The 14728-nt window shown below is 40.1% G+C and overlaps 1 protein-coding gene across 4 annotated transcripts; it reads right to left on the bottom strand.

Moving 5' to 3' along the window:
• Positions 1–5462: 5462 nt before the first annotated feature.
• Positions 5463–13700, bottom strand: GEMIN6 (gem nuclear organelle associated protein 6). 4 transcript variants are annotated; one of them, XM_010595878.3, is made up of 3 exons: positions 13576–13700; positions 12800–12940; positions 5463–5859 (listed from the first exon to the last, which is right to left on the bottom strand). In XM_010595878.3, exons 2-3 carry the CDS (start codon positions 12925–12927, stop codon positions 5484–5486), a joined length of 504 nt encoding a protein of 167 aa, XP_010594180.1. In that variant the 5' UTR covers positions 12928–12940; positions 13576–13700; the 3' UTR covers positions 5463–5483. The 4 variants fall into 4 exon arrangements, with proteins under 4 accessions (XP_010594180.1, XP_064133252.1, XP_003416136.1 ...); XM_064277182.1 differs by having other exon boundaries at positions 12800–12936; positions 13576–13688; XM_003416088.4 differs by lacking the exon at positions 13576–13700 and adding an exon at positions 13300–13569 and having other exon boundaries at positions 12800–12936.
• Between the last annotated feature and the right edge of the window lie 1028 nt (positions 13701–14728).

A 14728-nucleotide genomic window follows, 5' to 3' on the forward strand; every position in this document is an offset into this window, starting at 1 on the left:
CCTCATTTTTAACATTGACTCCACGATTTACTCTCCAACAGTGTAGGAAGAAAAAAATATACATAGAGAAAAAAAATAAATATGATAAAATGTTAATTGCTGGGTGAAGGGTATATGAGAAGCCTTTGTTGTATTCTGGAAAAATTTCTGTATATCTGAAATTACGTCAAAATAAGTTAAAACAGTGAGTATACGCTATAGTTAGTTTTTTAAAAATAGATATGCATCTGAGTAAAGATTAGATAAAAACACAAATAAAAAGTATACACCAGAATGATCTGAATATGGAGCAGATAATTTCTTGTTGAATTTTTAAAAATCAAACAGTTCTCATACTGGAAACAGACACATGAGGAAATGCTAATTAACAAAGGAATAAAAATGAAAGCAAGTTTACATTTATTTATTTAGGTCTAAAATTGGAAAAGGTGTGCAACAGGGTTGTATTCTTTCACCATACTTATTCAATCTGTAAAGTGAACAAATAATCCAAAAAGTTGTACTATATGAAAAAGAACGCAGCTTCAGGATTAGAGGAATACACATTAACAACCTGTGATACGCAGATTATACAACCTTGCTTGCTGAAAATGAAGATGACTTGAAGCACTTACTGATAAAGGTCAAAGATTATGGCCTTTAATATGGATTACACCTGAACATAAAGAAAATGAAAATCCTCGCAAATGGATTGATAAACAACAGACGATAAATGGAGAAAAAAACTGAAGTTACCAAGGCTTCCTTTCATTCTACTTGGATCAATAATTGATGACTGTCTTAGTGATCTAGTGCTGCTGTAACAGAAACACCACAAGCAGGTGGCTTTAACAAACAGAAATTTATTTTCTCACTGTTTACCCATTAAACCCATTGCCTTTGGGTCAATTCTGACTCATAGTCACCCTATAGGACAGAGCAGAACTGCCCCATAAAGTTTCCAAGGCTGTAATCTTTACGGAAGTGGATTGCCACATTTTTCTCCTGCAGAGCCACTGGTAGGTTCGAATGCAATCAATTGTGTTCCCCCCCAAAATATGTGTCAACTTGGTTAGGCCATGATTCCCAGTAGTGTGTGATTGTCCTCCATTTTGTCATTGTAGTGTTACGTTAAAGAGAATTAGGGTGGGATTGTAACACCCTTACCAAAGTCATATCCCTGATCCAATGTAAAGGGAGTTTTCCTGGGGTGTGGCCTGCACCACGTTTTCATCTTACAAGAGATAAAAAGAAAGGGAAGCAAGCAGAGAGTGGGGATCTCATGCCACCAAGAAAGCAGTGCCAGGAGCAGAGCACATCCTTTGGACCCGGGTCCCTGTGCAGAGAAGCTCCTAGTCTGGGGAAAGATTGATGAGAGGGCTGACTGAGAAAGCCTTTCCCTGGAGCTGACACCCTGAATTTGGACTTTCAGCCTACTTCACTGTGAAGAAATAAATTTCCCTTTGTTAAAGCCATCCATTTGTGGTATTCCTGTTACAGCAGCACTAGATGACTAAGACACTGCCAAACTTTCAGTTAGCTAGGAGGCTAGAAATCTGAATTCAGGGTGCCAGCTCTAGGGGAAGGCTTTCTCTGTTTGCTTTGGGGGAAGGTCCTTGTGGCATAGCACCTATCTTCCTCCACCTCAGCTTCCTTGCTTGGTTACTTGTTTAATCTGCTCTTTTTATATCTCAAAAGAGATCCATTTAAAACACACCCTACACTAATACTGCCTCGTTAACATAACAAAGCAAACCCTGTTCCCAAATGGGATTATTACCTCAGGTATACTAGGATTTATAATACATATTTTCAGGGGACACAAACCAATCCATAACAATGCCCAAGGAAGCAGCAGTCAAGAAAGCAAACAACATATTGCATCGGGCAAATCAGATGCAAAAAAAAAACCTCTTTCACGTTCTAAAAAGCAAAGATGTCACTTAGATGACTAAGGTGCACCTGACCCCACCCATAGTCTTTTAAATTGCCTCAAATGCATGTGAAAGCTGGGCAATGAAAAAACCTCTTTTTTCAAGAATTGATGCATTTGAAATGTGGTGTTGCCAAAGAATATTAAATATACCACAGACTACCAGAAGAACAAACAAAACAATCTTAGAAGAAATACAACCAGAATGCTCCTTTGAAGCGAGGATGCTGGCAGGGCCTCAGTTCACTTACTTTGGACATATCATCAGGAAAGATGAATGGCAAGAAAAGGCCATCATGGTTGGTAAAACAGAGGGTCAGTGAAAATGAAGGAAACCCTCAATGAGATGGATTGACCCAATAGCCACAACGATGGACTCAAACACACCAACAACTGTGAAGATGGCACAAGACCAGGCAACATTTCGTTGTGCTATACATAAGGTCACCATGAGTCAGAGCAAAATACCCATCTATGTTAAGTAGCAAAATTTAAACAAAATTTTAATACCCAAAATGTCTGGTGAAATTTATACGTGTTTGTTTACTGTTCTTGGCAAGGTAAACAAGCACAACCCATTTTAAAAAGCAATAGAAGGAAAACTCAAATATGTTCAGATTCTTTGACACGGTACTTCACTTCTAGGCACTTAGAGTCTTTTGATAATGGCAATAAAGATGTATTCATGAGGATATTCTTGGCAGTGTAATCTATGATAGCAAAAGAAAACAAAAGAACAAATGTCAAAACGTAGGGAAATGTTTTAATAAATTGATTCATCAACAAAATACTCAAACATTAAAATTATGAAGATTAGATATATAGAAAACTATATACATTGATTATAAATATGTAAGCACTTTTAAAAGGCCATAAAGCAATATTCAAAACTGAAAAGCACATACAAGTAGTGGAATCATTTTTTCAATAAAGGAAAGATCCTTTAACTTTGTAATATTGTCTGAAACATAAATATCAATTGTGTGGCATTCGGCAAAAAAGATTAGGCCAATGTAACTAGTCCCTCCATTGCTCTGAATTCTCCCCAAATTTAAGCATGAGATAGTAATCCCTAGCTTTTACTGTTGGCATCTTAGAATATATCTACTTCAAGAAGCATCACAACATTTTCATCAATCCTCACCAAATTAAAACAACTTGGAATGTTTTTTAAAATTTTAATAATAAATGTTTTAAAAAATTAACTCATGGAAAAATAAATTTCAGCCATAACACCTTTAGAAGAAAGTGGATTTAGGAAATCAGATAAATCAGTGCAGAGGTTGGAAACTTGGCTCTGAGGGAACCAAAAAACACTCAGAGTCAAAACAGGCTTTTGTTTTAAAAGTATTTTGATGCCGTGTTTACAGATTCCCACAGAGGATCTCCCTCTGAAGAATCTAGAAACAAGGATGCTGACAGCCCCCTAAGGCAGGATCTGAAACAGGTGAGTTAAACTCCTGGGGACCATCTTAGGTGAGGAACTGGCAGAGAAGGTCCCTAAGAGGCCAGGTTTCCCTGGTAGAGCCAGATCACTTACCTTCTCAAGCACTCAGGTTTTGTTTACAGGCAAATGGTTTAAACAGAGGACTCAGTTGCCAAGAAAGTCTATGTCACCAGCTCATTAGTGTGACTTCAAATATATCTGCAAACACCACTGCACCAGAGCCTGTCCCTGGACCAGGATCAAACCTGACAGATGCTGTGGGCAACTTCCTACAAGGCTTCTCCCCTTTGTAGGGCCTCCCTCATCTTGTCAGAATCATTTCCCACGCCAAGTTCAATTGGTTCTTATTTCCCATTCCTATTTGCTTCCTGAAGGCATTGTAGGGTTTGAATGGGAGAGCATTTGTCACAAGGAAAAAGACTATGAGCTAAATTTTGCTTTTAGAATCACAGCATTTTAAAGCGTGAAGGAGGGACCTTTTGTTCCCTCAAAGTTCTACACTTCTTCTTGGAGTGTGGTCTCTGAACAGGCAGCAGCATCAGCATCATGTGGGAGTGTTAGAAATGTTAACTCCTGGGCCCCACCCCAGACCTACTCAATCAGTCAGGATCTATTGCCAGGAGGGCCCAGCAATCTGTTTTAACAAGCTCTCCAGCTAATTCTCACTCTTGCTACACTGAGGAGCACTGGGCTACAAGTTCCTGTTATTAGACAACTATGCAAGAAAATAACTTAGCTGTGTTATCAAACTGCATTAGAAAACTTTTAATAACATAAATACTCTAAAACCTGAATATAAAAAAAAAAAAAAATTCTTCCAAAATGTACCCTTTTCCTTTTTGTATGGGTGACAAGGGACGGTCAACACAGGTGACTGAAAGAAAGGGCTGTTTGCCCAGTCGATTCTCTTGCAAACAGACCAGGGAGAAATTGCAGTGAGTTTAGCTCGTGCCTTTAGGCCTCAAGGACCTGTCTGTGGGAAGATGGCCCTAAGCCTCTAACCCCGAGCAGGCCAGGCAAGTTCAAGGATCTTCTAGGGCAAATTTTTTCTGTAAAGGGCTATACAGTAAACACAAAAGCTATTGTAATAACTATTCAACTCTGCTATTATATTGTAAAAGAAGCCACTGACAATACATAACAGTTGGTGTGGCTGTATTCCAAAATTTAACAAAAGGAGGTGGCAGGCTGGATTTGGCCTGAGCGTCCATAGTTTGCAAACAGTCCTAGAGGGTGAGGGGTTTAGAGTTCTAACTGATGCGAGGACCTTGAGGCTACTCTAGATAAAAACCCCAGAAAAAAAAAAAAAACCCAAACTAACAGTCTGAGGTGTCTCTCTGGTCCAAAAACCTCCACACAAGAGTCCTGGCCCCTGACTGGCTGCCAGAGTAAGGCCAGGCACAGGTGAAGCACGCTTCCTGGATTCTCTTCCCTCAGTGAAGCTTGGGCTGAGGAGTAAGGACTACAGGCAGAAAGCACCATAAGCCTGAAAGCCTGAAGCGTGGGCTGACTCCACTAAGCCAAGCATCTGGACTGAGGGCAGCAGCGAAAAGCCTAGTCACATCTCCCTTTTTCCTCAGAGAGATCAGATACTTGCTTTAATGGCTTTGTGAGTTTTAAGGCTTATGTGTGAAGATTTTATTAAGAATCAAAACCTGGATATATTTTGATTGAAAAAATGACATCATTACATCCAAGAAAGGAAAAACATTTTATAAACAGACACATACAGTTCGTGCAGTAAAAGCAAAAGGGACTTAATAAGGCTGTGATTTTATCTTAACATGTTACACTGAATCTAACATGTTGCATTTTTCCAAATATACTTCTTGTCAAACAAAAACGGGGGCATATTCCCGTTCTAAGAAAAGACCCTTACAATTCTGATGTCCCTGTAACAATTTTACTGTATGTGATGCTATCCTTGTCCTAGTCCACTTATTTCCTGAAGCAATTAGCACTTATAATCTACACCTTTGATTTTACCAAAACAACAAAGAATTAAAACACACACACGTGCCTTTAAAGTTCTGTAATATGATCTACTTAAAAATTCAAAACATTTTATGAAGGAAAAAAAAAAGGAGTCTTATTCCAATCATCTCATTTACAATTTCTGGTGTTTTATTGGGAAGCTGTAAGATGTCCTTGAATAAGATCCTGCACACGGGACAGAATAATCTCATTAGAACTGATGCAATTTTCTGGACCATATGGTGGCTCTATAGTCAGGACCTGAGCCACACAGATGGTCCTCTGTGATTCGCCCTGCTCAGTGACGGGGATGTGGTTCTTCTCCAGCCACTTCTTTAGGCTGTTCTTTCTCTCCTCCAGGTCCTCAGGGTTGTAAGCCTGGCAGTCTCCAGACATGAACAAATGAGTCAGCTTCTCTCTCACACTACGGTCTCCATCACTCACAGTTTCAACAGTCTGTACAGCATGTCCCATAACTCCAGTCACAGACATGCCGCCATCTTCAAGGAAGTTCACGAGGACAATACTGGGGAAGAAAAGTAAATTCAGAGCAGATTTGAAAAAAAACCTTAAAGGCCCATAAAACTACGGAGGAAGGAATTCAATGAGAGGCCCCAAAAGGAAAAGCAACTAAACCAAGTGACTAAAAAAAAGGGAACGCTCTTACTGTTTGAAATTAGTCCTCTCACCACTAAACGCTTTCACTTGTTCAGCAAGCAATCACAGGGGGTCCTAAACGTCTAAACTTTTTACCCAGACTAAGGCTAATCATTGTGGGATACAGTTAAAGTATGACTTAAAGAGTTATGAATGCCCTAAATGTGTATATTGAAAAAGAAAGCAGAGTGCAAACTTAACTTTTAATTAAAAACACAACAATAGTAACAACTGGATAACTCCTCCTCCCAAAGCAGCCAAAAGAAAACAACAAAGCACAAATTAATGCAATAGAAAATAAGAGTTAAAAAAGAAAAAAAAAATCAAAGCCAAAAGTTTGTTTTTTGAAAAAATACATAAAATTCACAAAACTCAGGCAAGATTGATAAAAATAGAGACAGGGAGAGGGAGAGAAAGAGAAGGTACATATAAATATTAGAAATAAGGCAGCAAACTAACAATACACAAACTCCAGAAGATAAGCCTGATAACCGGGATCTTCTAAAAAGTAAACACTTACGCTCATCAAAAGAGTAAAAAGAGAACCCACAGACTGGGAAAAAACGTTTGGCTATGACGAATCCCACAAAGGTCTAATCTCTAAAATCTATACAAAAATCCAACACCTCCACAACAAAAAGAAAAATAATCCAATTAAAAAATGGCCAAAGGAAATGAACAGACACTTCACCAAAGAAGACCTTCAGGCGGCAAACAGATACATAAGGACGATCACTAGCCTTTAGAGAAACGCAAATCAAAACCACAATGAGATACCATCTCACCCCTGGCATTACCAGCACGAATCAAAAAAGCAGAAAGTAACAAATGCTGGAGAGACTTTGGGGAGATTGGAACTCTTATGCACTGCCAGTGGGAATGCAAAATGGTGCAACCATTTTGGAAAACGATGTGTCACTTCCTTAGAAAGCTAGAAACAGAAATACCATATGGTCCAGCAATTCCACTCCTAGGAATATAGCCTAGAGAAATAAAAGCCATCACACCAATAGACATACGCACACCCATGTTGGTTGTGCCATTGTTCACAATAGCAAAAATAGCAGATGAATGGATAAACAAACTATGATACATACACACAATGGAGTACAATGCAGCAATAAAGAACAATGAGGAATCTGCAAAGGGTATAATATGCTCAGTGACATAGGTCAATCGCAAAAGGACAAATATTGTATGAGACCACTACTACAAAAACTCATGAAAAGAAACAATCTTTGATGGTTACAAGGAAGGGGAGGGGTGAGGATGGAAAAACACTAGACAGATAATAGTTCAGTGGTAACTTTGGTGACAGGTGAGACAGTACACGACACTGCAGAAGCCAGCACAGCTTGTCCAAGGCAAGGTGACAGAAGCTCCATAGACACAACCAATCTCCCTGAGGGACCAAATTACTGGGCTGAGGGCTGTGGGCACCACAGTCTCGGGGAACATCTAGCTCAGTTGGTATAACATCATTTATAAAGAAAATGTTCTACATTCTGGGGTCTTAAAAGGTTGTGAGCAGCTAAGATACTCCACTGGTCTCACTCCGTCAGGAGCAAGGAAGAATGAAGAAAACTAAAGACACAGGGAAAGATTAGTCCAAAGGACTAATGGGCCACAACTACCACAGCTTCTACCAGACTGAGTCCAGTACAACTAGACAGTGCCCAACTACCACCACTGACTGCTCTGACAGGGATCACAATAGACGGTCCCGGACAGACCTGGAGAAAAATGTAGAAAATTCCAACTCACAAAAAAAGACCAGACTTGCTGGACTGACAGAGACTAGAGAAACTCTCAGAGTCTATGGCCCCCGGACACCCTTTTAAAAGCTCAGTAATCACTCCCGAGGTTCACCTTTCAGCCAAAGATTAGACAGGTCCATAAAACAAAATGAGATTAAAGTGGCACACCAGCCCAGGGGCAGGGACTAAAAGACAAGAGAGGACAGGAAAGCTGGTAATAGGGAAACCAAGGTGGAAAAGGGAGACTGTTGACATGTCATGGGGCTGGTAACCAATATCACAAAACAGTATGTGTACTAATTATGCTAGTTTGTTCTATAAAGCTTCATCTAAAGTACAATAATATTTTAAAAATAATTTTTATTGTGCTTTAAGTGAAAGTTTACAAATCAAGTCAGTCTGTCGCATATAAACTTACATACACCTTACTACATACTCCCATTTACTCTCCCCCTAATGAGTCAGCCCGCTCCCTCCTTCCAGTCTCTCCTTTCGTGACTGTTTTGCCAGTTTCTAACCCTCTCTACCCTCCCGTCTCCCCTCCAGACAGGAGATGCCCACACAGCCTCAAGTGTCCACCTGATACAAGTAGCTCACTCTTCATCAGCATCTCTCTCCAACCCATTGTCCAGTCCCTTCCATGTCTGATGAATTGTCTTCGGGAATGGTTCCTGTCCTGGGCCAACAGGTTTGGGGACCATGACCGCCGGGATTCTTCTAGTCTCAGTCCGACCATTAAGTCTGGTCTTTTTATGGGAATTTGGGGTCTGCATCCCACTGTTCTCCTGCTCCCTCAGGGGTTCTCTATTGTGCTCCATGTCAGGGCAGTCATCGGTTGTGGCCGGGCACCATCTAGTTCTTCTGGTCTCAGGGTGATACAAGTCTCTGGTTCATGTAGCCCTTTCTGTCTCTTGGGCTCATACTTATCACGTGACCTTGGTGTTCATTCTCCTTTGATCCAGGTGGGTTGAGACCAATTGATGCATCTTAGATGGCCGCTTGTTAGCATTTAAGACCCCAGACGACACACTTCAAAGTGAGATGCAGAATGTTTTCTTAATAGAATTTATTTTGCCAATTGACTTAGAAGTCCCCTTAAGCTATAGTCCCCAAACCCCTGCCCTTGCTCCGCTGACCTTCGAAGCATTCAATTTATCTTGGAAACTTCTTTGCTTTTGGTCTAGTCCAGCTGAGCTGACCTTCCCTGTATTGAGTATTGTTCTTCCCTTCACCTAAAGTAGTTCTTATCTACTATCTAATCAGTAAATAACCCTCTGCCGCCCTCCCTCCCTCCCCCCTCTCGTAACCACAAAAGAATGTGTTCTTCTCAGTTTATACCATTTCTCAAGATCTTATAATAGTGGTCTTATACAATATTTGTCCTTTTGCATCTGACTAATGTCACTCAGCATAATGCCTTCCAGGTTCCTCCGTGTTATGGAATGTTTCACAGATTCATCACTGTTCTTTATCGATGCGCAATATTCCATTGTGTGAATATACCATAATTTATTTAACCAGTCATCCGTTGACAGACACCTTGGTTGCTTCCAGCTTTTTGCTATTGTAAACAGAGCTGCAATAAACATGGGTGTGCATGTATCTGTTCGTGTAAAGGCTCTTATCTCTCTAGGGTATATTCCGAGGAGTGGGATTTCTGGGTTGTATGGTAGTTCTATTTCTAACTTTTTAAGAAAACACCAGATAGGTTTCCAAAGTGGTTGTACCATTTTGCACTCCCACCAGCAGTGTATAAGAGTTCCAATCTCTCCGAAAAATAAATTTTAAAAGAGAAAAAATGAGGCAGCAAAAGTTAAAGTTAGAAAATATTAAGAACATATCTATTCCAATAATTTTGAAAACTTAAACGAAATGAAAAACCTCCTAGAAAATTCCACTTAGAAGAAAAAAAAACATGCTAGTTAAAAATCTTCCCATGAAGGGGAAAAAAAGTTCCAGACAATTTTACAGGCAAGTTCTACAAAATTTTCAAGGATCAAGTTATTCCCAATTTAATCAAATTCTTCTAGAGAATATAAGAGAGAGACTATGCCTTAATTTATAATAATACTTTACTTTGTCTTCTCAAGCTGAAAGAACTGAAGAAAAATTTAAGCCTCGAGTTGCAATAGTAAAGAATTCTATGGGGAAAATATTAAAAGACGCAGGAAGCATCAAAAGAAGATGGAAGGAATACACGGTCATTATAACAAAAAGAATTAGTTGATGTTCAATCATTTCAAGAGGTGGCATATGATCAGGAACTGACGGTACTGAAAGAAGAAGTCCAAGCTTCTCTGAAGGCTCTGGCAAAAAACAGGGCTCCAGGAATTGACGGAATATCAATTGAGATGTTTCAACAAACGGATGCAGTGCTGGAGGTGCTCACTCGTCTATGCCAAGAAATATGGAAGATAGCTTCCTGGCCAACTGACTAGAAGGGATCCATATTTATGCCTATTCCCAAGAAAGGTGATCCAACCGAATGTGGAAATTAGAGAACAATATCATTAATATCACACGCGAGCAAAATTTTGTTGAAGATCATTCAAAAATGGCTGCAGCAATATATCGACAGGAACTGCCAGAAATTCTGTCCGGTTTCAGAAGGGGACATGGAACCGGGGATATCATTTCTGATGTCAGGTGGATCCTGGCTGAAAGCACAGAATACCAGAAGGATGTTTACCTGTGTTTTATTGACTATGCAAAGGCATTTGACTGTGTGGATCATAACAAATTATGGGTAACATTGCAAAGAATGGGAATTCCAGAACACTTAATTGTGCTCATGAGGAACCTTTACAGAGATCAAGAGGCAGTTGTTCGAACAGAACAAGGGGATACTGATTGGTTTAAAGTCAAGAAAGGTGTGCGTCAGGGTTGTATCCTTTCACCATACCCACTAAACCTGTATGCTGAGCAAATAATCCGAGAAGCTGGACTATATGAAGAAGAACAGGGCATCAGGATTGGAGGAAGACTCATTAACAACCTGCATTATGCAGATGACACAACCTTGCTTGCTCAAAGTGAAGAGGACTTGAAGCACTTATTGATGATGATCAGAGACCACAGCCTTCAGTATGGATTAGACTTCAACACAAAGAAAACAAAACTGGACCAATAAGCAACATCACGATAAACGGAGAAAAGATTGAAGTTGTCAAGGATGTCATTTTACCTGGATCCATAATGAACAGCCATGGAAGCAGCAGTGAAGAAATCAAATGACACATTGTATTAGATAAATCTGCTGCAAAGGACCTCTTTAAAGTGTTGAAAATCAAAGATGTCACCTTGAAGACTAAGATTCGCCTGACCCAAGCCATGGTATTTTCAATCACATCATATGCATGTGAAAGCTGGACAATAAGTAAGTAAGACCGAAGAATTTATGCCTTTGAATTTTGGTGTTGGAAAATATTGAATATACCATGGACTGCCAAAAGAACGAACAATCTGTCTTGGAAGAAGTACAACCAGAATGCTCCTTAGAAGCAAGGATGGCGAGAGTGCGACTTACATACTTTGGACATGTTGTCAGGAGGGATCAGTCCCTGGAGACAGACATCATGCTTGGTAAAGTACAGGGTCAGTGGAAAAGAGGAAGACACTCAATGAGGTGGACTGACACAGTGGCTGCAACAATGACCTCAAGCATAACAACAATTGTAAGGATGGTACAGGACCAGACAGTGTTTCGTTCTGTTGTGCATAGGGTCGCTATAAGTCAGAACCCACTCGATGGATGGCACCTAACAACAATAACATGGCCTTAACTCATGTAATGAAGCTGACACAACCCTGACACCAAAAAACAGAGAAGAACAGGATGAAAAAAGGAAATACAAATTAGTCTCGCTCATGAATATAAATGCAAAAATCCTAAATAAAATGACACGATGGGACAAGAGGGGAATTTCACCTTTGTAGTATTCTTTCCCCAAATCAATAGCCCCGGTCTATTCATAAGAAAATATCAGACAAACCCAGATTTAGAGACATTCTACAAAATACCTGACCAGTACTCTTTAAAATGGTCAAGGTCATGAAAAACACAGAAAGACTGAGAAAATACCAGAAACTGGAGGAGGCTAAGTAGACATGACGACTAAATTTAAGAGTGATCCCGCAATGGATCCTGTAACAGAAAAAAACCATTAGTGGAAAAACTGGCAAAATTCAAATAAAGTTGGTAGTTAACTTAATGGAAATCATTAGTTTTGACAAATTTGCCACACTTACGTAAGATGTTACCATTAAGGGCGCTAGGTGAAGGATATACAGGTACTCTCTGTACTTCGTTTGCAACTTTTCTGTAAATCTAAAATTATTCCAAAATACAATGTGTGTGTGTATATGTATCTACACCTTTGAAGTATTCTTGCAAAAAATAAATCTGACACTAATCAAACCTGTAGATCTAAATACCAGTTTACAGGCAATACGGGGAATAAAGAACTTGTTAAACTACGCCATGAGGAGCCATGAGCTAAATTCAAAATATGTTCAATTCTAAAAGACAAATGACCTATTTTCTTCAACAAATAAATGGCATGGAAAACAAAAAAGAGAAGTACAGTTAAAAAGTTGAGATACTTAGGAGACGTTATCAACCAAAATTAATAAACCAATATAAAAAGACATTTTTGAGACAATCAGGAAAATCTAAACTCGGACTAGGAATTAGCTAATATTCAGAATTATTATTAATTTTGCTAGATGTTATACTGTATTGTAGTTACATTTATTAAAAAGTCTTTATCTGTTAAAATACATTATAAGCAAAATGATAAGGTTAGTGTTTGTTATACTATATGCATTTGTGTATGTTTGACATTTTTCTATTAAAATGAAAAGAACTTTTCATTACATTTATGAACTTGGCTGGTCTGACAGGTTAATCCACAATTAAAGCAAGACATAGATCCAAAGAAGATGAGATTCTTATGAGAATAATGAACTTGTCATTTACCTGCTTTCTAAGTTTGAATATACAGGCAGCACAAAAGGGTGTCACGAATTCAGGGAAAGAGGACATATACTCACTTGGCAGAGACTGGATCTGTGGTTAAAACCCACCCTTTATACTCCTTCTTCTCACTGGCTGTCACTTTGACCTCTTTGTAAACGTAATCTTGCCATTCCAAGGGAGTTTTCTTCATCCATTCATTCATGGTTGCCAGCTGGCTAGATTTAAACAACCACCAGTTCGGGTTAATATATATGTTCCACCCAAGCAGATGTCTTACCCGTAATCTCCTTCTAGAGGCAGTAACTTAATACGATTAAGTATTAAAACATAAGGAACTGATACCATGGTGGGCGAAAGAACACCTATTTTAAAATTACTTAAGAAACTAATTTTTAAACATATTAGGAAAAGATAACGTTCACAATTCAGCCTGAATGCTACCGGGACGCTGAGTGCTCGCAGAACAAGCCTAGGGTGACTCCTCCGCTATACTTCTAATTCCACGCCCCATCCCATTTCAGACCGCCTTCACTCTGGCTTTGAACCCCGTCCGCTGTGCTGATGATGCCCAAACCTTGCTTTCCTTCGATCAGAGGAGTTCGCCCAGCACTTTTCGCCAAAACTGAGAACCCCTCTCATATCCACCCACTCGCTCTTTAGCCATCTGTCTCTGGATCCCGCCACCGAGAACCCTGCGGGTTTGTGACCGTTTCCTCTTCAACTGCTTGAGGATGCGCAGACAAGGGGCAAGAGCTAAGGTTCTAGAGCTCAGGTTCCCTGGCCTGTACTGCAGCTGCACAACAGTTAGAGCTATACTCAAACCAACTGCTATTTAACGTTTAGTCCTTACAAACAAGAAAAACATCAGTTACGACTCTGGGCAGCGACCAGTACTCAGCAATCACGATACAGCGAGTCTCTTGAGCAGAGCCCGCCTGCGACCAGCATGCCTTGCGCCGTATCGTCACTTCCTTCCCCCAGAATTCTCTGTTTTGTAGTCCTTGGCATGGCCGCTGTCGGAGGTCTGAGAGTCGCCTGCCGGGTCTGTTAAAGCACTGGAGAAGGGCTCGTGCAGGGGCTGAGAATTTGTGCAATAATAAACCATCGTGTACGCTAGGGCGGCCCCTCGCCACTACCACGAGGGACATTTCAAACAATCTTTTATTTATTAAAGAGGAAAAGTCTCGTGCGAGCTCCTCATTCATAGTGGATATGGAAACGAATGCACCTTTGCCATGGAATCAAAGCACATGGACCTTATAAGTGCAGATCTGACTTCCTAAAGCCCTAAAAATGTGAGGTGAAGGTGCCTTCGAGAGGAGCGGTAGGACCGAGAGAGCTCTTGTTTGATCTGTGTAGGGCGATTAAGATGCCTGCTCCTTTGGTATCAGTACAGTCCTGCGGTAGGTATAGAAGCTGGGGGGAAGAAAATGCACAGGATTGCCTTGAATTCCACCTAGCAGACAACTCACTATAAATCCCACCAGTGGAAAAGTGTAAAGGACTCACTACCACCACAGATTTCTGATTACATACTTAGTTGGCTTCTGACATGGCCTAGAATATTTTTTCAGAAATGTGAAACAAGTATTAGGTGGTAAATGTTGGGTTCCTGCAAATGCGAACAGCAAGGGGGATTTACGACAACTAAATTAGAAGACTAACAAACCATGGTGTAGAAAACGTATGGAAAATTAATCAGTTTTACCCTTACTGGAAGCCCTGGTGGTGCAGTGGTTAAGAGCTACGACTGCTAACCAAAAGGTCCGCAGGTCGAATCCACCAGCCATTCCTTGGAAACCCTATGGGGCAGTTCTACTCTGTCCGATAGGGTCACTATGAGTCGGAATCGGCTCCAGGGAAAGGAGTTCAGTTGGTTTTAGTTTTGCCTTACTACTTTGCGTTTGAGTTCCACATAATCCTTATATTGTTTTCTTATCGTCATCATTTCAAATAAACCTTTCCCTAACTTTCACTCATTGAATGATTGGCTGATTGCATTA

Source organism: Loxodonta africana, chromosome 26 (genome assembly GCF_030014295.1).
Source record: "Loxodonta africana isolate mLoxAfr1 chromosome 26, mLoxAfr1.hap2, whole genome shotgun sequence".
Taxonomy (NCBI): Eukaryota; Metazoa; Chordata; class Mammalia; order Proboscidea; family Elephantidae; genus Loxodonta; species Loxodonta africana.

Coding starts and splice junctions, on each gene's coding strand:
- GEMIN6 (XM_010595877.3), bottom strand. CDS start 13,364: ATGAGAGGGGTTCTCAGTTTTGGCGAAAAGTGCTGGGCGAACTCCTCT. Junction 12,941..13,299: donor TCTGATCGAAGGAAAGCAAG/GTTTGGGCATCA, acceptor GTTTAAATCTAG/CCAGCTGGCAACCATGAATG. Junction 5,860..12,799: donor ACAGATCCAGTCTCTGCCAA/GTGAGTATATGT, acceptor TTTCTTCCCCAG/TATTGTCCTCGTGAACTTCC.